Genomic DNA, 26563 nt, shown 5'->3' on the forward strand with positions numbered 1-26563 from the left:
AATGGAGCTCTTTGGCATCAACTCAACTCGCCGTGTTTGGAGGAGGAGGAATGCTGCCTATGACCCCAAGAATACCATCCCCACTGTCAAACATGGAGGTGGAAACATTATGCTTTGGGGGTGTTTTTCTGCTAAGGGGACAGGACAACTTCACCGCATCAAAGGGACGATGGACAGGGCCATGTACCGTCAAATCTTGGGTGAGAACCTCCTTCCCTCAGCCAGGGCATTGAAAATGGGTCGTGGATGGGTATTCCAGCATGACAATGATCCAAAACACACGGCCAAAGCAACAAAGGAGTGGCTCAAGAAGAAGCACATTAAGGTCCTGGAGTGGCCTAGCCAGTCTCCAGACCTTAATCCCATAGAAAATCTGTGGAGGGAGCTGAATGTTCAAGTTGCCAAACGTCAGCCTCGAAACCTTAATGACTTGGAGAAGATCTGCAAAGAGGAGTGGGACAAAATCCCTCCTGAGATGTGTGCAAACCTGGTGGCTAACTACAAGAAACGTCTGACCTTTGTGATTGCTCCCGAGTGGCGCAGTGGTCTAAGGCTAGCTGTGCCACTAGAGATCCTGGTTTGAATCCAGGCTCTGTCGTAGCCGGCCGCGACCAGGAGACCCATGGGGCGGCGCACAATTGGCCCAGCGTCGTCCAGGGTAGGGGAGGGAATGGCCGGGATGTAGCTCAGTTGGTAGAGCATGGCGTTTGCAATGCTAGGGTTGTGGGTTCGATTCCCACGGGGGGCCAGTATGAAAAATAAAAAATAATGTATGTACTCACTAACTTTAAGTCACTCTGGATAAGAGCGTCTGCTAAATGACTAAAATGTAATTGCCAACAAGGGTTTTGCCACCAAGTACAAAGTCATGTTTTGCAGAGGGGTCAAATACTTATTTCCCTCATTAAAATGCAAATCAATTCATAACATTTTTGACATGCGTTTTTCTGGATTTTTTTGTTGTTATTCTGTCTCTCACTGTTCAAATAAACTTACCATTACAATTATAGACTGATCATTTCTTTGTCAGTGGGCAAACGTACAAAATCAGCAGGGGATCAAATACTTTTTTCCCTCACTGTATATATATATTTTTTAAATTATATATATTTTTTTATGTATGGCACACGAGACACCTCTTATTCGCGCCTCTTATACATAGTAGAATAAAAATGAAGACATCAAAACTATGAAATAACACATATGGAATCATGTAGTAACCAAAAAAGTGTTAAACAAATCAAAATACATTTTATATTTGAGATTCTTCAAAGTAGCCACCCTTTGCCTTGATGACTGCTTTGCACACTCTTGGCATGTTCTCAACCAGCTTCATGAGGTAGTCACCTGGAATGCATTTCAATTAACAGGTGTGCCTTCTTAAAAGTTAATTTGTGGAATTTCTTTCCTTCTTAATGCGTTAGAGCCAATCAATTGTGTTGTGACAAGGTAGGGGTGGTACAGAAGATAGCCTTATTTGGTAAAAAACCAAGTCTATATTATGGCAAGAACAGCTCAAATAAGCAAAGAGAAACGACAGTCCATCATTACTTTAACACATGAAGATCAATCAATCTGGAACATTTCAAGAACTTTGAAAGTTTCTTCAAGTGCAGTCGCAAAAACCATCAAGCGCTATGATGAAACTGGCTCTCATGAGGACCACCACAGGAAAGGAAGTCTTAGAGTTACCTCTGCTGCAGAGGATACGTTCATTAGAGTTAACTGCACCTCAGATTGCAGCCCAAATAAATGCTTCACAGAGTTCAAGTAACAGACACATCTCAACATCAACTGTTCAGAGGGGACTGCGTGAATCAGGTCTTCATGGTAAAATTGCTGCAAAGAAACCACTACTAAAGGACACCAATAATAAGAAGAGACTTGCTTGGGCCAAGAAACACGAGCAATGAACCCATCTGGTTTGCGCTTAGTGGGACCATCATATGTTTTTCAACAGGAAAATGACCCAACACACCTCCAGGCTGTGTAAGGGCTATTTGACCAAGAAGGAGAGTGATGGAGTGCTGCATCAGATGACCTGGCCTCAACAATCACCCGACCTCAACCCAATTGAGATGGTTTGGGATGAGTTGGACCGCAGAGTGAAGGAAAAGCAGCCAACAAGTGCTCAGCATATGTGGGAACTCCTTCAAGACTGATGGAAAAGCATTCCAGGTGAAGCTGGTTGAGAGAATGCCAAGAGTGTGCAAAGCTGTCATCAAGGGAAAGGGTGGCTACTTTGAAGAATCTAAAATCTAAAATATATTTTGATTTGTTTAACACTTTTTTGGTTACTACATGATTCCATATGTGTTATTTCATTGTTTTGATGTCTTCACTATTATTCTACAATGTATAAAATAGTAAGAATAAAGAAAAATCCTTGAATGAGTAGGTGTGTCCAAACTTTTGACTGGTTCTGTATATACATTTGATAATATTTCCCACAATGTTATTGGCCTAGTAGGCTATTTCTCTCTCTATTGTTGCTTCATTCCTTCCTCGCTTTCAACAGTTAAATGAAATAAGTTTCATTGTCCTTATCATCATCATTTTAATTATATCCTTGAATAATATAGGACTAGAATTAGATGCAGAAGGCTTTCACTTCTCTTCATGAAGATTGCATGGTTATGGGTCTGAATAAATAACTGCTACAGCCTACCGCCATCACACATTCGCTCTTCTTTCAAACTACCCGTGATTTCTATTGGCTGCTGTATTTAACATTCAGCAAACAAGAGCTTGCATCCCTCTTCGAATAGTCTATTGGTATAAGAAATGCTAAAAGAAATAATGCCAGCATACTATTCTAGTCTAGCTTTTCCAGCATGGGACTCCTAGAGCTAAGGAGTGTTTTTTAAGGAGAGAGTCCAGCGGAGCACAGGTTTGTGCGTATTGCGCAAGACACGGAGGCTATAAGTTAGAAGCTTATTATGCATAACCCATCATTAATTAGCTAAATATAAGGCTAATACTGCATTGAATATATTACCTGAAAGAGGTAGGCTAGGACATCTATACAGTATATAGGGCTTCATATGGAAAATGTAAAAATGTCTATATATCAATCTAGAACAGGATGATCTATTTTGGATGCAATTTGAATGGAATTGATGGAGAGAGAGAAAGACTGTGAGAGAGTGCTCGTGCATGCACTGATTTAAAGCAACAATATTCGAGTGATAGGCTGTTTTAAAACTCTGCAGCTGCATAAAAAAAAAATATATATATTTACAATTAAAATATAAGGTGACCCCGTAAGCCAGATGGAGATGGGTAAATTAGACACGCATTCGGTCTTTACATTATAGACTATGCTGCAGCAAATGTAGGCCTACCTGTCACAAGAAAACAAGTTACCATGATGAGATAATAGATCTACATGCACTTTGAACTGTGCTCCAATCTGAGATGGACTGTCTGTCCCCACCCTGAGCATTGATGATTCATCATGCAGAGTCCGTAGAGAAGCCAGATTTAGACATTGCATATCATTTAACACTTCCTGTCAATGTTGAGTAAGGACACGCAGTGATTACGCATATACAGTTAAAGTCGGAAGTTTACATACACTTAGGTTGGAGTCATTAAAACTTGTTTTTCAACCACTCCACAAATTTCTTGTTAACAAACTATAGTTTTGGCAAGTCGGTTAGGACATCTACTTTGTGCATGACACAAGTAATTTTTCAAACAATTGTTTACAGACAGATTATTTCACTTATAATTCACTGTATCACAATTCCAGTGGGTCAGAAGTTTACATATACTAAGTTGACTGTGCCTTTAAACAGCTTAGAAAATTCCAGAAAACGATGTCATGGCTTTAGAAGCTTCTGATAGGCTAATTGACATAATTTAAGTCAATTGGAGGTGTACCTGTGGATGTATTTCAAGGCCTACCTTCAACCTCAGTGCCTCTTTGCTTGACATCATGGGAACATCCAAAGAAATCAGCCAAGACCTCAGAAAAAAATAGTAGACCTCCACAAGTCTGGTTCATCCTTGGGAGCAATTTCCAAACGCCTGAAGGTACCACGTTCATCTGTACAAACAATAGTATGCAAGTATAAACACCATGGGACCACGCAGCCGTCATACTGCTCAGAAAGGAGAAGCATTCTGTCTCCTAGAGATGAACGTACTTTGGTGTGAAAAGTGCAAATCAATCCCAGAACAACAGCAAAGGACCTTGTGAAGATGTTGGAGGAAACAGGTACAAAAGTATCCTATATCGACATAACCTGAAAGGCCGCACAGCAAGGAAGAAGCCACTGCTCCAAAACCGCCATAAAAAAGCCAGACTACGGTTTGCAACTGCACATGGGGACAAAGATCGTACTTTTTGGAGAAATGTACTCTGGTCTGATTAAACAAAAATAGACGTGTTTGGCCATAATGACCATCGTTATGTTTGGAGGAAAAAGGGGGTCGCTTGCAAGCCGAAGAACACCATCCCAAACATGAACGGGGGTGGCAGCATCATGCTCTGGGGGTGCATTGCTGCAGGAGGGACTGGTGCACTTTACAAAATAGATGGCATCATGAGGAAGGAAAATTATGTGGATATATTGAAGCAACATTTCAAGACATCAGTCAGGAAGTTAAAGCTTGGTCGCAAATGGGTCTTCCAAATGGAGAATGACCCCAAGCATCCTTCCAAAGTTGTGACAAAATGGCTTAAGGAAAACAAAGTCAGGTATTGGAGTGGCCATCACAAAGCCCTGACCTCAATCCTATAGAATATTTGTGGGCAGAACTGAAAAAGCGTATGCGAGCAAGGAGGCCTACAAACCTGACTCAGTTACACCAGCTCTGTCAGGAGGAATGGGCCAAAATTCACCCAATATATTGTGGGAAGCTTGTGGAAGGCTACCCGAAACGTTTGACCGAAGTTAAACAATTTAAAGGCAATGTTACCAAATACTAATTGAGTGTATGTAAACTTCTGACCCAATGGAAATGTGATGAAAGAAATAAAAGCTGAAATAAATCATTGTCTCTACTATTATTCTGACAATTCACATTCTTAAAATAAAGTGGTGATCCTAACTGACCTTAGACAGGGACTTTTTACTAGGATTAAATGTCAGGAATTGTGAAAAACTGAGTTTAAATGTATTTGGCTAAGGTGTATGTAAACTTCCAACTTCAACTGTATATAGTGTCCACACTATAACACTTATCCCCCCTCAATTTAAACCCCCCCTGTAAGGAAAACATAAGGTTAACAACACTGTAGAACTTCTGCTGGTGTTACTGTAACTGTAAACAACAACAAAAACATGACAGTCCTTATTTCTTTTCAACTAGGTCTGCTGCTCCAAACAAACACTAACAACACAAGTCTCAACTACAGAGTTAGTCTTTCAGGAGGCTTGTGACTACGCTGTGATCTGCACAGTACTCCTGGTGTGCCACGAGACACAGCTAAGGCGTGTCCCAGTGGACCTGGGTCTGAAGGCACAGGAACGGGTTGGGTGTTTGTGAGAGAATGTCTATCACCCTCTGCTGGAACCACTGAATGCCCCTGTTCTTCAGATACTGTTTCCTGTGGGGTTTCAACTTGTATAATACCACCCACAGCTGGTCCGTCTGAAAACATGGTCGTCTTTGTCATAGCGCAGGCGGAGGTGGTCTTGGTGTCTGCGCGTGACTCGACCATCAGTCAGTTTGACCACAAAGGAGACTGGACCACTCTGACTCAGAATGATACCTGACAACCAGCGTTGGCTGCATGTGAAGTTGCGGATGTAGACAGTGTCATTGGGTTTTAACTGTCTCTCCCTCGCGTGGTGGTCATGTCTCTCTTTTTGTTTCTCCTGCTTCCGTTCCACTTGTGCTTTGATGTCTGGATGCAGTAGATCCAGGTGAGCTTTTGGCTTTCTGCCCATCAACATCTCAGCTGGAGCCTGTCCTGTTGTTGTTTGTGGCGTGATGCGGTACTGGAACAAGAACCGAGAAAGCTTAGTTGTGATGGTTCCCCCAGTCATCCTTTTGAGCCCCACTTTCAGTGTCTGCACAGCCAGCTCCGCTAAGCCGTTTGAGGCCGGGTGAAACGGAGCGCTGTGGACATGGCGAATCCCATTTCTCCGCATGAATTCTTGGAACAAGTCACAGGTAAAGGTTGTTGCGTTGTCGGACACAAGAGAGTCAGGCAGACCATGGGTTGTCACATTGTCAATGCCAATAATAACCCTACACACACGAATAGTAATCATACTATACTGCAGGTAAGTACAACACATATTCAATGTAATTATTTTTATAACATAAATACAAGTGTGTAAAAAAAATAAAGAATATTTCATGCTGAAACCCTCACATTAAACACCAATTGTATTCACTAAGTTGATGGTTTATATTTAGGATAATGTTTTCATTATATTTATTTTATTTTAAAAGAATCTTATTTAATTATTTCATATATTTTACATGTGATGAGGCCACAAAGAGGGCCAAAGATAATTACCCCAAAAGGCCAGTTGATGTCTTGTGATAGATTACATAAAATCCTTGAAAGATACACAAATTCTGGTAGTTTACTGGTAAACTTAGAAAGTTTCCAGTAATATACCCTCTCTTTTCAACACTAATTGGGACAAAGCCCCACACTGAGCTTCAACACACTTCAATCAATGGTGTTTTTCATTGTCTCCCTGCATGGAGAGACTAGGAAGACCCCTACTGTAGGACATCATTGTGAGGAGGATCAGAGACTAACCAAACAGTTACAGGGGCAACCTTCTCTGTTACCTTCCTTTCTTCCTAACCCTCCCATGGCACTCCTCTGTTCTTCAGTTACCCCCTAAGTCCAGGTCTATTCTTCAGCCACCTCCGTCACCCCCTACTGTCTTCCTCTGTTCCTCTGTACCCACTCACCGTGTGAGACATCGCACATCTATCACACTCCTTTGAGTTCTCTCCCACTGTCCCGCTATTCTTAAACACATTAAAATAAACATGTTTTTGGTGGATGGCAGACCACAGAGAGCACTGAATGATTGTAGCAGCACTGGGGTTTTATTTAAGCAGAGCCCTGCGTCAAATCTGCCTACCTAAGATAGCTCTCTGCCAAGAGAGACTGATAGAGGGAGAGAGAGATGGCTTCAAAGATAGAGACGGGGTGATAGGAGAAAAAGAGGTAGGGAGGGAGGCAGAGAGAGCGCGATGGAGAGTGTGACCAAGGGAATTATAGTTTTATTATTATGATTGTCTGTTAAAGCCCACAGCTCTGTCCCATGTGAACTCATCCATGGGGTCACACACTGTGTCTGTCTCTGCATGGCCAGTACCACAACACAGTCCCTCTCTTCTCCCCACACAGGCAGCCTGACTCACCACACCACAATGACACGGCGGAAAGATCAGTCCAGTGCCACGTGACATCTCATCTCTCTATCATCCATCCAACAACCCTGATTCTTTCCCCATGACTTTCCTTTACTATCATCTATCCAAAAGCCCTGTTTAATCTCTCTGTCTCTCCTTACAGTCACATAAAACAGTTACGTGAAGAATAAAGGACTACTGTAACTGAGGCTACTGTACCTTCAAGAGACTCTTGGCTCATTGCACCATGAGGCTTTAATTGCAGTGCAGGCGAATCCGAGAGAGGGGGATTGTTCGACAAACAAGGATATCTCTGCAGAGCGACGTGAGAGCTAAAGAATAGCTGTGTTACTTTCTCGCAAGTGTGCGTATGGCTTTTTAGACCTTTATCATATCTATACACATGTAAAAATAGCACCTATGATAAATTAAGGAGGAGAAGTCACACCTAGTGAAGTAACAGAAACATATTTTGCGCCAATATCAATTTAAAGTGCTCCATCTTGTTTCTGAGGACAGTCCATTCTTCAAGCTGAGAAATGCCCCTCTGTAACTAGGGCGACTGGTGTCAGAGAGAGGAATAAGAGACAAAGTGGCTAGGCCATCCCGCTTCATCAACAACAACCCTGGCTAGAGTGCCAAAACATAATCTGTACACCATAGTACCAGGCCTCACCTCCTCCTCAATTTACCACTTAACTAAGAAATGCCTAAATGCAACTACAGCAAGTTGAATTAGTTATGTTTCTCTGTTAAAAGCTAGAACTAATTTCTCCTCCAGTAGCAAGTACACTGCTGAATTGGAAGCAGCATTGTAGGGTTTAGCACTGTTGGCATATAGTGTAATTAACATAATTAGGAGGTAATTGAGGAATGGAGAGTCACCTAAATAGAAGACAAAAAACTCCTCCATCAACACATTATTTCTATGGCTCCATGACATTTAAGACACTGCCTCTCCTTAATGTACTGTACACCTTGGCTGAGTTGATCAGAAGTAAACTTCCTTTTGCCATAGTAATGCACGCTCCAGTGAGTAGTAAACCTCTGTGAGCGATGCTGGGTCTGGTCTACTCTACTCACACATGGGTTTATCTGAATGACCGTATGATGAATCACTGAGCATGTGGACTGTAAATAAGCCAATAAAACTGTAATGATAGATGTTACTGCTACAATCTATTTAAATCAGGGGGCTGGGCACAGCACGAGAGTGGGCCGCAAAAGCAATGGGAGCCGCAGCCCTGAGCTCACATGGGCCGATAGGGCCAATTTGTCCTGTATGGCAACAGACATCATTTAATTAATACATGCCACAGAGAGAGGAGAGCAATCTAATCACCACACACAAACATACACACACACAAACACACAACACCTCACGGCACAACTCCTCTCCCCTATTTGACCTAGATAGTTTGTGTGTATGTATTGATATGTAGGCTACGTGTGCCTTTTTTTAAATTAATGTAGTTCTGTCCTTGAGCTGTTCTTGTCTATTAATGTTCTGTATTATGTCATTTTTCATGTTTTGTGTGGACCCCAGGAAGAGTAGCTGCTGCTTTTGCAACAGCTAATGGGGATCCTAATAAAATACCAAATACCAAACACACAAACACACACACACTGACTGAGACACACACAGAGAGATGTACACTGAGTGGAACACCTTCCTAATAATGTTTTGCACCCCCTTTTCCCCTCAGAACAGCCTCAATTCGTCGGGGCATGGACTTTACAAGGTGTTGAAAGTGTTCCACAGGGGTGTTGGCCCATGTTGACTCCAACACTTCCCACAATTGTGCCAAGTTGGCTGGATGTCCTTTGGGTGGTGAACCATTCTTGATACACACGGGAAACTGTTGAGCGTGAAAAACCCAGCAGAGTTGCAGTTCTTAACAGTGCACCTGGCACCTACTACCAAACTCTGTTCAAAGGCACTTAAATATTTTGTCTTGCCCATTCACCCTCTTTATGGCACACATACACAATCCATATCTCAATTGTCTCAAGGCTTAAAAATCCTTCTGTAAGCTGTCTCCTCCCCTTCATCTACACTGCTTGAAGTGGATTTAACAAGTGACATCAATAAGCGATCATAGCTTTCACCTGGTCAGTCTATGTCATAGAAAGTTCATAATGTTTTGTACACTCAGTGTATATACAGTACACACACATGAATATGACATACTCCTTGAAGGGGTCACTTGATTGGTACATTGCTGTAGTTATTTTGTGAATTTATTTATTCTCTGTAATCAGGCGAGGTCGTTTTTCCTGGTATTGTGTGGATAAGCGGCCTGGTGGGGATGTGTAACTTGGCAGACAGAGGAGAGGGGAGGAGAGGAGCTTTACGGTTATCACCAAAGAGGGATGCCTCACTTTTTAACAGGATACCTCTTCACGATAACCACCCCCGAGGGATACATCCACTCTCCAGGCCTGCCAGATACTGGCTCTCTGACAATCAGTTTGGAGGATCACTGTGTGTGTGTGTGTGTGTGTGTGTGTGTGTGTGTGTGTGTTTGTGTGTGTGTGTGTGTGTGTGTGCGCGTGTTTATTACTGTGTGCTCTCGCCACCCGCCCTAAGTTCAGGGGTACACATACTCCTCTATAGCAGACAACGTTATGTCTGCTATCTTCAGGGGTTTATGGAGAGTGTGACAATGTCTTTCCATTTCCCTGTGCTCTGTATTCGACATGGTGTTGTTACATGCAGTTTACACATGCAGACACATGCCCACCCACACAGGTGGAGGTTACTTTTTGAGACAGGAGCAAGTGTTTGAGTTTGAGGAGATCAAAGATAGAAAAAAGCCATTATTAAGAGTGCACCCACACATACTCATATTTGCATTAGAACAAGTTATTGAGGGTTGAGAGAAAGATGGAGAGAGAGACAGCAAGGGAGAAGGGGAGAGTAGGAAGACAGTCATTGTAATTCAGTGGACGTAAATAATGCCCAATCTGGACCTAAGAGGTCCAAGCAAACGTTGGTGTGCATGTGTGGGTGAGTGTGTATGTCTCTCGGTGTGTGTAAGGGAGTATTAAAGGAAAGGTAACGGGCCAAGTAAAAGCCCACTTACGCAATCGATGGCATCAAATTAACTTTTAATCCTGCCAATTCAGAGTGATGGAGTTGACAATGACACCGCCCACTGCTAGCTCAACAGTTCCACACACTCATGCCAACCAACATTTAAATCTCCACTTAGACAATACAGCCCCAATACAGTCGCACAGATAAACACAGTGCTCAAGGACAACACAAGAAACACACATTTATTTTCCAAGCTTGTTAATGTGTTTCTTTCCCAGCGGTGATGGTAAAACAGTAATGTTGTGTTTCACTTCTGATATGTGCATTGATTTAGAGTGAGCAAATGTATTGTTCCATGTGCCATATAGATTGCTATAGGGTCATATCAAAACACTGAGTGACAAGCCTAAAATACCTGAAAGAAGACCGACATCACTGCAATGATCCTCTTCTGACGTATGGCAGCACTGAGGCTGTCAAAGTCATCCGAGTTATACATGTAGATCTGCATCTGTGAGGGAGAACGAGAGAAAGACAGGGAGAGAGAATAAAAGTGTTAGGTATCCATCTGTAAAACTTCCACCTCTCTTAAGGAATAGCTTGGATCTCCAAATTGCATCCTTAATGACCATGTCTGCAGAGCATGTGTTCTGCTCTCTGACTCCTCTCTCCTCTGTGGGGTTTCTCTGAACCCTTGAATAATACACAGCCCTGCACTGATTGAGGATGACTTCATACATTGGACTGATGTGTGGTGAGCTTTTAGTGCCCGAATCGGCAGCAGAAGAAGCATCACCCAAGTGCAGTGGCGGCTCCTGAAAAAATTCTCAGGAGGGGCAATTTTTCTGATGATTTAGGTGACCTACACACATTTTAAAAAAGATATGTCCAGCAACAACATGAAGACAGGGGCAGCATATAAGTCAATACCAGAAGCATTTATTGACTGATCTGGGGAGATGGATTCCAGTTTCTGTGACAGATTATGAATAATCTCTGATGCCTTTGTTATATTAGCTTTTGGTTGAATGTACTGTCGTAGTAAATATATAATGTTATAGCTTGGTCTGACTAAAATCTTGTGCATGACCCATTTTGTGTTGGGCGTTTGTTTTCAATCAATGCTGTTCCTATCCTATAACAATGGACAAAAGAGTCCTATCTTGTCAGCCTTGTCAGCAGGTGGCCAAGGACAACACCCACGCCATAGGTCTCTCAGTTCTTCCAACTCACGAGTTCTTGCTCTGAGGACACACACACACACACACACACATCATCATCACTGATAACACACACACACACACACATCATCACTGTTAAACACACACACACACACACACATCATCACTGTTAAACACACACACACACACACACAAAAATCCCCTCTCTTTAGGCTGAACATTTGAAGACAGAGAACCCGACTCAGAGCCAATGCAACAGTGGAGGGGACCTCGCCCAACTCATCAGGACCAATCAGAAGATCAGAACTACTAGATTCAACCTACATCATTTATTGTATAAAATGTCAGCACACAATGTTTTCGGGGCTCTCTTCAGATAGCTCCCTAAGAGTTTGACGAACGAGTCCGTGCACGCGATTCCAGATATCTTTACCTCTGAATAAACTGCCTTTATTATACCATATCCACCCTGTCCAAAGTCTCTACTTGGTCTCAGTTCTCCAGTAAACTTGTGATTATCAACAGTACACAACGGTAACAAACAATTGGGGGAACTCACGGGGCAGATAGTAAGGTCACAGTGACACAGAAAGCAGTTCAATGTCGGGGCTCGGGGGTACAGAGTCGCTCTCTTACCAGGATCGATTTTCCCTGTGACTGTCAGATCGAGGTCCGCTCCGACCAGGGTGAAGCCGGCCGGCTCCACTTCTCTGTCCGGGACTCTGTCATCCAGCCAAGTCTCCCAGCTGTATTGGATTCCGCTGCCAGCAACGTTTTCATTATTTAGTCCGTTCGTAGCGGGTATGTACACGATCAACAAGATCAGTCCAAAACCCACCACTCGAAATCCATGGTTGGCAGAATGTTTGTAAACTAAGTGTACAAATTAAAAACATAAAATAACGCCACTAAGTGTACAAATTAAAAACATAAAATAACGCCACACTGCAGGTCGCAAAGAGACGCTGCTAGCCGCTATTTGCTTAGTTACGTTCATGGTTACGTCACGTATGACGAAAGCGCGTAAGTGCAAGCCCACAGACACCCATAGAGAATGTATTGAAAGCTTTGAAATTTGAAAAAAATAGATTTTACATGACAGGCTATGAGAGACTTCTGGGCGATTTTCAACCTGACTGAAATCGCCCAAAAACGGGCGGGGCCATTTGAAGCACGACTTTAGCCTGATTTGACATTTAGTGGCAGTCAGATCAGATTACAACACTGATAACTACTGTTGCCGTGATATAATTGATTAGAAAAAAAATCCCTTCCTTTTCCCGTTTGGCAGTGCGTCGCCCATATCGCCCTATTGAACAGGCCGTCCCTGCCCAAGTGGGTGCTACACATCGATGGTGGAGGAGTCGTCCAGTAGCTACAGAGGGAGCTGAGGAATGACGAGAACAACGTCTTGTCTGAGAACAACTCCAGCGAGCTAACTCCATCACCACCATCATTACCATCACCAACCCTGTCCCTAACCTCCAACTCAGCTGCCATCCAAGTCGGCTGCCAGCAGAATACGGGTAGATGCCTTCACCAAACGCAGGCACCCTCTGAAGTTAGAGACTTAATGCTTGTTTGTTTTACGTTTCAAGCGATGTTATATAATTTTTTTGTTTACTTGTATGTGTTGTGTACTGCAATTCAGCTTTTAGCTGCCAAATACGGCCTACATGTAGAAATGAAATATGTAATTAGGTCAAAGGTAAAACATTGGTTATAGATTATTTATAGTTTATTTCTTCCCATATACCTGCATAAAGACACACCCTGGACCATCCATGGACCTTCTAGGGCTGAACAGTGTCAATATGGGTTGTAAGTCATCCATTCTGCTCTCAGTCACAGACACACTGATCCAGACAGATAGAGGACTAGTACTGTAGCTTAGTTAGCCTGCTGTTAACATAATCAGCACAAATAGCCCACTCAAGACTGGAAAGATGTACAGATAGACCCAGGGAAGCTTGTTAGATCCCCCCTTTCTATCTCTCTCTCTTTCATAAACACACACGCACATATAGCACAACCAACATGTTCCTCTCTATTAGGCCGGTTGTCATGGTGATATGCATCAGGCAAAGTTCACACACACATGCACGCACGTATGCATGCACGCACGCACGTGTAAAGGACGTCACACTGCTTGCTTAGTAAGTACCACTTCCTCCCGATTTGGCACATACCTGTCTCAAACCCAGGACCTCTGCTTCACAAACACACGTGACCGTCCTCCCTCAAGCGTCTCTACCGGTTGCGCCACAAGCTAGCTAATGAGGCGGCGCAAACGTGGACATTTAAGGCTGAGGAGTATGTTTCACACATCTCCATGTGCTACACACGGACGCACACACATACACACACACACAAACATACACATACATGCGTACACGCACATCCGGTGGGTGGGATTAAGGATGTAGCGTGTGTCCTACTCAGAGATACAGGGTCCTTATTCAGGGAAGAGAGATCCTTCAGCATTTCCTAATGTGTTAAGGGAAGGATCAGCTTCCTCAAACATGATACACAACCACACAGCTACATCATCATCACCAGGATCTTTGTGTGTGTTTCAGATGGGATCTCTCTCTCTAATATGATAAAGAACCACAGAGACACACACTCCATCATCCTCAACTGTGCCTCACAGAATCAGAATCATCACTAAATCAAGTGGGGGTTGTGGTACGTGTATGTGTGTGTGTGTGTGAGAGAGTGAAGTGCGGTGCTTCACTGTAGAATGACAGGGTTTGTGTGTGTCCATTTCAGCCTGGCAAGAATGAAATATATTTCCTTCCTATTGTTTAAGATGACAAGTTGAATGCAATGCCTCAGTGCAGCAAGACACACACACACACACACGCATGCATGGCAGGCCCCTCTCTCATTCTCCACAGTCTATCGTGTGAAGGTGAAGCTCCCTTCTTCTGGAGTGTGTGTGTGTGTTTACATAAAAGCTGTGGAGAGAAATGCTGTAGGGGAACACATTCTGCGCCTGCCAAAATCCATTTCCTGGCACTTTCTCACAATATCAACACCGTCAATATTATACCAGTTGCATTTTCCACGCTTCTTTAATCCTTACATAAAGCAGGGTGCATCGCCTTCTTTGATCTATTTGAGGCGTAAACAATTCTGTGGTCTCCTAATATACTATGGGGTCCAAAATTATTGGATGCCTTGATGAAGATGAGCAAAAAAGTATAAAATAAATGATTGTATGCTTCAAATAAATGAAAAAATGATATTATTTTATACTAATACAATTGCTCAGAGAAAGAGATTTTAATGAAGAAGTAATAAAAACATCACTAAAAGGATAGGGTCTAAATGAGTTGAAAACATGGGATCCATATCCCAGCACCCTCCCCTTGTGAGGATAACGACACTGAGCCTTTTTCTACAATGTTTTAGGATATTGGAGAACATATTGGGAGGGACCTTAGACGATTCCTCCATACAGAATATTTCCAGATCCTTGATATCCTTCTTCTGTGCTTATGGACTGCCCTCTTCAATTAAAATATGGGGTTAAATTCCGGAGACTGAGATGGCTGAGATATGTGTGGTCAAAGACCTCTATTTTCGTCTCATAAGACCATAGCACCGGTTCCAATCCAAGTGCCAATGCCGTTTAGCAAACTCTAGGCGGTGCTATGGTCAGATTACATGAAAATAGAGCTCTTTGGCACTACACACCAATGGTCGATTTGGAGTTCGAAAGAACAATGTATACACAGAATAAATCATCCCTACTGTAAAATACGGTGGGGGATCGTTGATGTTATGGGGCTATTTTGCTTCCACTGGTCCTGAGGCCCTTGTTAAGGTCAACGGCATCATGAACGTTACCAAGTATCAGGGCATTTTAGCCAAAAACCTGCTCATCTTTATCAAGGGATCAAATAATTCTGGACCCCACTGTAGAGTCCATAGTACAGTATGTGTTTTTGAATTTAGAACAGAGCAAACTGGACCCTAATACCATCAGCTTCTTTAGTCAGATAATAACTGATAGCAATAATAGCGGCATTGCAGCTCTACAGTACATGCGCACACACACACACACACACACACACACACACACACACACAGAGTGCTAGCTGAGTCAGTGGAGACATCATTTCCTAAATAAGGGAGAGCAGGTTGCATGGCAGGGTCTTACATATTTGAACCTCTCCGTATTGAGGGCTGTGGATCACTGGTCGCTTTGCATTCAGCCCAGAAGAGAAGTGGCGGGTGGCGACACATTCTCCATACTCATCTCAGACAAGAAGATACAACCTTCAAACACTGCACACAGAATACTAGAGCACCTCAGCAACCAGGATGGACATACTGTACATAGACAAAGGCCCAATGGAACACACAGAGGGCAATCTGACCCCTGAATGATCCTATTTCATTAGTGTTTGGTCTTAGTTTACTGTGATGCATATTTGACTGGAACACTATGTGCTGTGCTGTGGGTCATAGTGTGATTCACAAGGCTATGAGAGATCCTGGAGAGCTGCAAGAGCTTGTTAAGCTGAATCGGGTGTTTTTAGTGCTGGGCTAGAACAAAAGCCTGCACACCCTGTTATTCACCATGACTAGGGCTGGTGACCATTGGTTTAGCAGCAGTATAGAGAGGGGTGAGAGGGAGGAGTCCTGGACACAGAGTACACAGAGTACGACCAGGTACAGTGTGTCACCAGTATATCATACCACTGAAGGACAGACCTGACACCCTATGGTCCAAGCCATGCCATGCCATGCTATTTTCCCTTCAATGACTGATGTCACCCCTGTGTCATCATTATTCAATACCATGCTGCAATTAAGTCAAGAAATATGGGACGTATACACACACACACAGACATACACACATGCACGCACACACGCACACATGCACACACATATGCACGCACACAGACATACACACACTCTCTCTCTCCCTTTCGTGGATCACATACACACACATAATCAAACACAAATAAAGGAACCAGGGGACTGGTTGTTGACATTCCTGAGTGAATGCAAACGTGTTTAAATGAAAGGTATTTTCCTCTCCTAGTTCCTTGAAAAGCATGGACAAATATGCACAGGCTTACGGAGAGCAAGCAGGTTTGTGTCAGGCCTGTCTCCTGCTCTCCTGCACTCCTGCACTCCTGTGTGTGTGTGTGTGTGTGTGTGTGTGTGTGTGTGTGTGTGTGTGTGTGTGTGTGTGTGTGAGCTGTGATCCCAGGCTCTATTAACTCAAAGGTCACGGTGAGCTGTTACAGAGGACAGGTCTGCTCACACATCCTACTGGGCACAGACGTCAATTCAACGTCAATTCCACGTTGGTTCAATGTAAGTTCATTGAAATGACGTGGAAACAACGTTGATTCAACCAGTGTGTGCCCAGTGGAAAATCAATTCCATATGGATTTACTGAAACACACAGGGAACAGCACAGCAGTGGATGGGGAGGAACAGCAGTCATTGAGCATGACAATGCAGAGGGAAATACAATGATAAACAAATATATATTCTCTAAATCCTCTTCATTCCTGCCCTGCAGAATATTTTTAAACCTGTAGAAAAGGGGAAACCATGACAGAATATTATTTTCACCCAGATAGATAGCAAACAATCGTCTTGATATATTCAGACTTTACTGTGCTGTATCTCTTCTCTCTCTCTTTCTCGCTCTCTCAGTGTGTCACGCGACGTGTATGCGGTAGCGAAGTCAAAAGCAGGACACAGAGTGGCTGGCAACGTTATTTACTGAACACAGTAAAATCAACGTACACAACAACAAACCTCCAAAACAGGGAGGATAGCACAAAGACCCGTACATACACGAACTGCCGGAATGACAACAAACAATAACACACAAAATACCAAATGAGAGACAGGGGTAATTATAGGGAATACAATCAAACATAATGGGGAACAGGTGTAAACAATAAAGACTAAACAAGACAAACACCGAAACATCGATCGGCAGCAGCTAGTACTCCGGGGACGATAAACGCCGAAACCTGCCCGAGCAAGGAGGAGGAGCAGCCTCGGCTGAATCCGTGACAGTACCCCCCCCTTGACGCGCGGCTCCAGCCGTGCGCCGACCGCGGCCTCGGGGACGGCCAGAAGGACGCGGAGCAGGGCGAGTCGGATGACTCCGGTGGAAATCCCTCAACAGGGAGGGATCTAGGATGTCCCTCCTAGGGACCCAGCACCGTTCCTCCGGACCGTACCCCTCCCACTCCACGAGATACTGCAGACCCCCCATGCGACGCCTCAAATCCACGATGGAACGGACTGAGTATGCCGGAGCCCCCTCGATGTCTAGTGGGGGCGGAGGGGCCTCTCGTATCTCATTCTCCTGGAGTGGACCAGCTACCACCGGCCTGAGGAGAGACACATGGAACGAGGGGTTAATGCGGTAATTAATGGGCAGTTGTAACCTATAACATACCTCGTTCAATCTCCTCAGGACTTTAAATGGCCCCACAAACCGCCGACCCAGCTTCCGGCAGGGCAGGCGAAGGGGCAGGTTTCGGGTCGAGAGCTAGACCCGATCTCCCGGTGCATAAACCGGACCCTCACTGCGGTGGCGATCGGCGCTCGCCTTTTGCCGTCTGATGGACATGCGCAGCGTTCCATGTTTCCTCCGAGCGCCGAAACCACTCATCCACCGCAGGAGCTTCGATCTGGCTCTGATGCCAGGGTGCCAGGACCGGCTGATAACCCAACACACACTGAAAAGGCGTAAGATTAGTGGAGGAGTGGCGGAGTGAGTTTTGGGCTATCTCTGCCCAGGGGATATACCCCGACCACTCCTCCTGCCGGTCCTGGCGATAGGACCTCAGAAACCTACCCACATCCTGGTTTACTCTCTCCACCTGCCCATTACTCTCAGGGTGAAAACCCGAGGTAAGGCTAATCGTGACCCCCAAACGTTCCATAAACGCCCTCCAGACTCTAAAGGTGAACTGGGGACCCCGATCAGACACTATATCCTCAGGCACCCCGTAGGGCCGGAAGACGTGAGTAAACAGGGAGTTGGCCGTTTGTAGGGCTGTAGGAAGACCTGGCATAGGAATGAGATGGCAGACCTTAGAAAACCGATCCATAACGACCAAGATCGTGGTATTCCCCTGGGAGGGGGGAAGGTCCGTGACAAAATCCACCGATAGGTGAGACCACGGCCGTTGTGGAACGGGTAGAGGTTGTAACTTCCCTCTGGGCAGGTGTCTAGGCGCCTTACACTGGGCGCACACCGAGCAGGAAGAAACGTAAACCCTCACGTCCCTAGCTAAGGTGGGCCACCAGTACTTCCCGCTAAGGCAGTGCACCGTCCGACCAATACCAGGATGACCAGAGGAGGGTGACGTGTGAGCCCAATATATCAGTCGATCACGGACCTCGAGCGGCACGTACCTCCGCCCCTCTGGACACTCTGGGGGAGTAGGGTCGGCACGTAACGCCCGCTCGATTTCCGCATCGACCTCCCACACCACCGGTGCCACTAGACAAGACTCCGGAAGTATGGAAGTGGGCTCAATGGACCTCTCCTCTGTGTCATATCGTCGGGACAGGGCGTCTGCCTTAGCGTTCTGTGACCCTGGTAAATAAGTGAGCTTAAATACAAACCGGGCAAGAAACATGGCCCACCTAGCCTGACGAGGGTTCAGTCTCCTCGCTTGGGGCGGAGTTTTGGAGGCGTGCCCGAGCGCTGAGACAGTATAGCACCTATCCCCACCTCGGACGCATCCACCTTAACTTGGAACGCCAAAGAGGGATCCGGATGTGCCAGCACCGGAACCGAGGTGAACAGGTCCTTCAGATGTCTAAATGCCCTGTCCGCCTCAGCCGACCACTGCAAACGCACCGGGCCCCCCTTTAGCAGGGAGGTGATGGGAGCTGCTACCTGTCCAAAGCCCCGGATAAACCTCCGGTAGTAATTGGCAAAAAACCGCTGCACCTCCTTCACCGTAGTGGGAGTCTGCCAATTACGCACGGCTGAAACGCGGTCAATCTCCATCTCCACCCCTGACGCGGACAACCGATGTCCCAGGAAGGAGATGGACTCCTGGAAAAACAGACACTTCTCCGCCTTCACAAACAGGTCATGCTCCAACAGTCTACCCAGCACCCGACGCACCAGGGACACATGCTCGGCTCGTGTAGCGGAGTATATTAGAATGTCATCAATATACACCACTACACCCTTTCCATGCAAATCCCGGAAAATCTCGTCCACAAATGATTGGAAGACTGAAGGAGCATTCATTAAACCGTATGGCATGATGAGGTACTCATAGTGACCCGAGGTGGTACTGAATGCTGTCTTCCACTCATCTCCTTCCCTAATGCGCACCAGGTTGTAAGCGCTCCTGAGATCCAATTTTGTGAAGAATCGCACCTCGTGTAATGACTCCGTCATACTAGCAATCAGAGGGAGAGGATAGCTGTATTTGATTGTAATCTGATTGAGACCACGGTAATCAATACACGGGCGTAAACCCCCATCCTTCTTCTTCACAAAAAAGAAACCAGAGGACGCAGGGGAAGTGGACGGCCGTATGTATCCCTGTCTCAGAGATTCGGTGACATATGTCTCCATAACTGCCGTCTCCTCCTGAGACAGAGGATACACATGACTACGAGGAAGCGCAGCACCTACCTGGAGGTCTATCGCACAATCCCCCTGTCGATGAGGTGGTAATTGAGTCGCCTTCTTTTTACAGAAGGCGAGTGCCAAATCGGCATACTCAGGAGGAATGTGCATTGTGGGAATTTGGTTCGGACTTTCCACCGTCGTTGCCCCTACGGAAACACCTACACACCGCCCGACACACTGATCAGACCATCCCTTGAGAGCCCTCTGTTGCCATGAAATGTTGGGGTCATGAGATGTTAACCAGGGAAGCCCCAACACCTCGGAAAACGCAGGAGAGTCAATCAAATACAACTGCAAAGAGGAGGAGCAGCCTCGGCTGAATCCGTGACACAGTGTTTTTCTATCTCCTACGAAATGTCCCATGGTCAGCAGAAAAACACCCACTACACAGTGTTCATTCCAATAACATAACGCCTAAGACAGAGAGAGAGCGAGCGAGAGAGAGATGTCTTGACTGGGACGCAATGACACACACACGCACACCACACACAGTGCAGGGAACACTCTGGGACCCCCGATCTGCACACCAAAATCAGCAGCAAATAAAAACAACCTGGGTAGAAGAGAGCTATAATTCTAGAGAGAAAGGACAGGGGAGGAAATCTGCCTTGTTTCATGGCCTTAGGGGTCTGTAACACCATCTCTCCATTCCTCTAGTTTAAAAACAGGGTAGTAGGTGCACAGTAAAGACTGTATGTTCCATTTCAACCCAAAACAACCATGTTTTTCCCCAGAATGCTTTGAACAGGGAGGGAGCCCCCACTGCTCCTCACAGGTGTCCATTATCACAAATCTCCAAAAGATAGAGCAGCAGCCAGACCCCCGGAGAAGGTCAGAGATGGTTTGAACGTGCTAACCATTGGAGCAGGTCAACGTCACACTAAAAATAACCCCTCCTCCCACGGCATCTGGGACTGATAGAACAGTGGTGACAGGAAGTGACCCGGACCACTCATTACAGCCAATCAGCTGACATCCTGAGCTGTGGTGGACGCAGGCAAGGGCTGGCCAATCATTTGAGCCTGTCTCTGTGCTCAGGGAGATACACATAATGACATTTAATCTACATTCAGAGTGTTTTAACAACGTTAACCAATTTGTTTCCCCTAGTTTTCATTTCCTCATTGTCCGGGCTCAGAGTGGATCCAAAGCTCAGGACACCCTCTCACTGGTGACTCCCAGAGCAGAGCAGTAATTACTAAAGAGCCTCACTGAGATTATAACTAATAGCCACGTCAATTACAAAAGCACCTATCCAGGGAAATTATGGCATTGTTATGAGCACAAACAAAACACAGCAAAAAATATAATTTGTATCACACAGAGTGACATGTTTTGGTGTCAGTATATGTCTAGAAACTGAGACAAGTGACAAAGACTGTGAGCGTGACTTATTCTGGCGAGATATTCTAATAATTGTATATTTGACTTCACTCCATCATGGGGCCAACTGATCAAGCATGCACGCACCCACATCCATACCCTACAGTATGTACAGTACAAGTCAAAAGTTTGGACACACCTACTCATTCAAGGGTTTTTCTTGATTTGTACAATTTTTTACATTGTAGAATAATAGTGAAGACATCAAAACTATGAAATAACACATATGGAATCATGTAGTAACCAAGAAAGTGTTAAACAAATCAAAATATATTTTATATTTGAGATTTTTCAAATAGCCACCCTTTGCCTTGATGACAGCTTTGCACACTCTTGGCATTCTCTCAACCAGCTTCATGAGGTAGTCACCTGGAATGCATTTCAATTAACAGGTGTGCCTTCTTAAAAGTTAATTTGTGGAATTTATTTCCTTCTTAATGCGTTTGAGCCAATCAGTTGTGTTGTGACAAGGTGGGGGGGGGGGGGGGGGTATACAGAAGATAGCCCTATTTGGTAAAAGACCAAGTCCATATTATGGCAAGAACAGCTCAAATAAGCAAAGAGAAATTACAGTCCATCATTACTTTAAGACATGAAGGTCAGTTAATCTGGAAAATGTAAAGAACTTTGAACGTTTCTTCAACTGCAGTCGCAAAAACCATCAAGCGCTATGATGAAACTGACTCTCATGAGGACCGCCACAGGAATGGAAGACACAGAGTTACCTTTGCTGCAGAGGATAAGTTCATTAGAGTTACCAGCCTCAGAAATTGCAGCCCAAATAAATGCTTCACAGAGTTCAAGTAACACATCTCAACATCAACTGTTCAGAGGGGACTGTGTGAATCAGGCCTTCATGGTCGAATTGCTGCAAAGAAACCACTACTAAAGGACACCAATAAGAAGAAGAGACCTGCTTGGGCCAAGAAACAAGAGCAATTGACATTAGACTGGTGGAGATTTGTCCTTTGGTCTGGTGTCCAAATGTGAGATTTTTGGTTCAAACTGCTGTGTCTTTATGAGACGCGGTGTGGGTGAACGGATGATCTCCGCATGTGTAGTTCCCACCGTAAGCATGGAGGAGTCATTCAGTGGAGGCTGGTGGGAGGGGCTATAGGAGGATGGGCCCATTGTAATGGTTGGAATGGAATTAATGGAACAGTATCAAACAGATCAGACATATGGAAACCACGTTTGACTCTGTTCCATTGATTCCATTCCAGCTATTAAAATGAGCCTGTCCTCCTATAGCTCCTCCCACCAGCCTCCACTGTTGTCATTGTTGTTGAGCACCCCTCCTTTCCTTTGTTTGCTGAAGTGAGAAGGTCCACCTGGACTCTGTACTCTACATATATTAATATCTTGCATGAGAGGAAGGAAAACATTACCCAAACATGAATGGGTCTATGTGATTAATCATGAGACCTATGCAGGTGGCATGTTGATGTATCATGATTCTAGATCCTCTGTGTGGCCTCTCAGGGGTGTAGAGAGTGCTATATTGGCCTGGCGCCTCCATCCATCACTATGCTGGCTTTGACTGACAGACTGCGTTTATCCACCGCCACACTTTATCCCTTTAGAACAACAGCCATCAACGTGAAGGAAGGAGGCAGATAAACGAGTGACCAGAGCCCCTGGCTTCCCAAAGATTTCCCATCTATTCATTACATTTACATTTTAGTCATTTAGCAGACGCTCTTATCCAGAGCGACTTACAGTTAGTGAGTGCATACATTTTCATACTGGCCCCCCGTGGGAAACGAACCCACAACCCTGGCGTTGCAAGCGCCATGCTCTACCAACTGAGCTACAGGGGACTATTCAGCCAACACACTCACGCACGCACATGTTCTCCCTCCCCTCTTCTCCACCCCTCAATCTCTACAACTTTTTCTCCCTCTGCTTGTGTCAGACAGCACAGTCCAATTTTCCAATTTCTCCAGCACAAATGAGCCAATTCAAGTATTTGCTCCTGACAGAGGGGATAGCACCTCATGTGAATCCTACAGACACATCTGAAAATGTTTTATAGACTTTACGGACCACCAGGAGAGAGAAAGAAATATGTGTGAGCAGCTAAAGGCACATTCCAGGCATATAGCGCTTGACACCCTTAATATAATTGGTATTATAAACTGGGTGGTTCGAGCCCTGAATGCTGATTGGCTGACAGCCATGGTATATCAGACCGTATACCACGGGTATGACAAAACATTTTGTTTTACTGCTCTAATTACGTTGGTAACTAGTTTATAATAGCAATAAGGCACCTCGGGGGTTTGTGATATATGGCCAATATACCATGGCTAAGGACTGTGTCCAGGCACTCCACGTTGTGTCGTGCCTAAGAACAGCCCTTAGCCGTGGTATATTGGCCATATACCACACCCCCTCTGGCCTTATTGCTTAAATAACACCACACAGGCTCAGAATCCCAATGAGAGAGGGGCCATGGAGCTTAAAAAGCAGTGGTATTCAAAGTCGGGTTCAAAATAAATAAAACAAGAAAAACTAATATTATGAACAAAAAATTAAGAGTACAGCTTAATGTATGGGACAATACACAAACATTTTTGAGAAAGATAATTTTATTAAGTAAATATATTAATTAGTTTCTTTTCATTTTGATAAGAGATTAATTTTGCTATGAATTTAAGGTTATTTGTTGATGTAAAAATCTAAATTGACCGATTTTAAGGTTGTGTCATTAGATTTGGGGTGGGGTCGCGAGAAAGTCTTGGGGGAAAAAAACGGGGTCCCCAGAAATCCTGGTGGAAAAAAATACGGTCCCCGCTTAAAAAGTTTGAATACCACTGTTCTAAAGACTGAGGAGAGAGGAGAGGAAAGGAGGAAGAAGAGAGAGGGGAAAGAAGAGGAGAACATGGCCATGTCAGCTACACCAAGTATGTCTGCCGTATACACAGGTGGAATGTTTACTCAGAGCATGGCTTAAATGCTGAAAAGACAAAACGCAGTGAGGCCTGAGTGTGATTTATCTGCCAAACTGTGGATGGAATATTAATCATGGTTGTGCACCTGTGTGTACTGTATGTTCTGTATATGGCAGCTCCTCCCTATCCTGCTCTACACTGAGATGACTCAGCAGCCAGCATGCTGAGATTCAAGATCATGTTTACTTCTGTGACAATGCTATGTCAGCCCAGGGCCCAGCAAGACAGGGGGGAGGAGACAGAGAAAGAGTGCTGGGAAGAGGGAGCAAAAGAGTGGGGGAGACAGACGGAAAGAGGGAGGGCAAGAGAGAGTGGAGAGAGTGTTTGTGAATTGTCCCCTAGTTTTGAGTTGTTTTGATAGATAATGAGGCTGATAGAGACTGGGGAGTCTGATAATGAGAGAGAGAACGAGACGTGGTGGTGTCTCCCATGGTCTGCAAATTACACCACTGTTAGGGGAGTGTGTGTGTGTGTATGTGTGTGTGTGTGTGTATTGTCTCTGCAAATAGGACTGAAATATTAATGTGGACAATCTGGCTCATTAAGAAAGAGATTGTGGCCTACTTGAGCTTGACAAAAACAAACACGCTTCCTTCAAAGAGTGAAAACAGTGACTTGGAGTGCTACAAGATAAAAAGTCTAATCAAATATCTAATGAGCTTGATCGCTGACAGAGAGCTAATACAGAAACCATTGGTTTCAAAGCCTTAAAATGTAGTAGACATATGGAACACAAGAGATTGTGTTCCATATGATCTGTTTGGAGGCATATCTGCTCACATGTATCATACACGTGTCCATCCTAAGTCTTGTAATGTTCGGTCTGACAGCAAAAACACAGTAGCCTCTGTGTTCTTCCACTTTGAAGTGGATACTGAGAGGGATAGAGTTCCATCAGAAGGGAGGGGAGGGACGGTGGAGCTGTGTCCCTCCCGAGGTGCAACAAGACTGGAAAGGGCTCTGTGATATTACCCCTTGGGACCATGGAAGATCTGAGGCTGAATCACAAGCCTTTGTGCTGGGAAGGAACCAATGACAGACATACAGACAGACAGGATGTGCTTCACTCTGTGTCCTAGCTGAGATAAAGCACATCAAGGAGCTGTTTTGATGCTGTGATTCACACTACCAGAGCTCTCCATGGGGTTTAGTACCTGGCTGAGCACTCCATTAGTGGTTAAGACCTGGCTCTGCTTATTTCTCACAAATGGATGTCCATCAAAAAGATCATGTGTAGCCTACTATAGACACCTGTGGCACCAAAGCTACCTCTAGTCTCCCTCACTACAATGGCTTTAAAAGCAGGTATATAATACAGGACGAGATGCTATAGCTGGGATATTAAACGTTTGGTGTGTGGAGCCCTTTGCAATCTATCTTAAAACCCCAAAATACATTACATGAGAAATGTTAGAATGTCAGTCCCTCCTTTTTCAATTTCGGGAGTATTGCTTTTTCATAAAATCTGGAAAATATTGCTTTTGAGAAAACAAAAGGCAGCCTGTATCAGCAACGAGATTATTAAGAATAGTATCAAGCCAGCCCAGAACTGGGACAACATCTATTTGCCCTCTAGGTAGCATTGGGCTTTTAAAGAATGGCTGTGTTTTTTGGTGTCATTGAGGACAGGCCAGGAAATATAACATTATGTTAGAAATCGTACGCCTACCTATCCAGAGGGAGGCCAATCATAAATAAAATAGAGAAATACATTTAAAAAAGGAGCTCGGTATGGCAGTCATCAGTTATCTTTGAAGGTTTAATGGAATGTAGCTGCCAAGAAAGGGAGTGAGAGAGAGAGAGAGAGAGGGAGAGAGAGAGAGAGAGAGAGAGAGAGAGAGAGAGAGAGAGAGAGAGAGAGAGAGAGAGAGAGAGAGATGGAGAGAGATGGAGAGGAGAAGGAGAGAGAGAGATGAGAGAGAATGTGAGCTAGAGAGAGGAAGGAGAGGAAGATAGACATAGATAGAGAGAGGAGAGAAAGAGATGGAGAGAGAAGGTGAGAAAGAGATGGAGA

The 26563-nt window shown here is 44.6% G+C and overlaps 1 protein-coding gene across 1 annotated transcript in view; it reads right to left on the bottom strand.

Moving 5' to 3' along the window:
- The window catches only part of LOC311138912 (receptor-type tyrosine-protein phosphatase gamma-like), a 385510-nt gene that overhangs the window by 88267 nt on the left and 270680 nt on the right, over positions 1-26563 (bottom strand). Inside the window, exon 5 of the mRNA XM_084173710.1 lies at positions 10794-10889. Coding sequence (XP_084029836.1) covers positions 10794-10889 — 96 coding nt within the window. The remainder of the gene's footprint in view (positions 1-10793; positions 10890-26563) is intronic.

Source organism: Coregonus lavaretus, assembly GCF_964263955.1.
Source record: "Coregonus lavaretus genome assembly, chromosome: 12".
Taxonomy (NCBI): Eukaryota; Metazoa; Chordata; class Actinopteri; order Salmoniformes; family Salmonidae; genus Coregonus; species Coregonus lavaretus.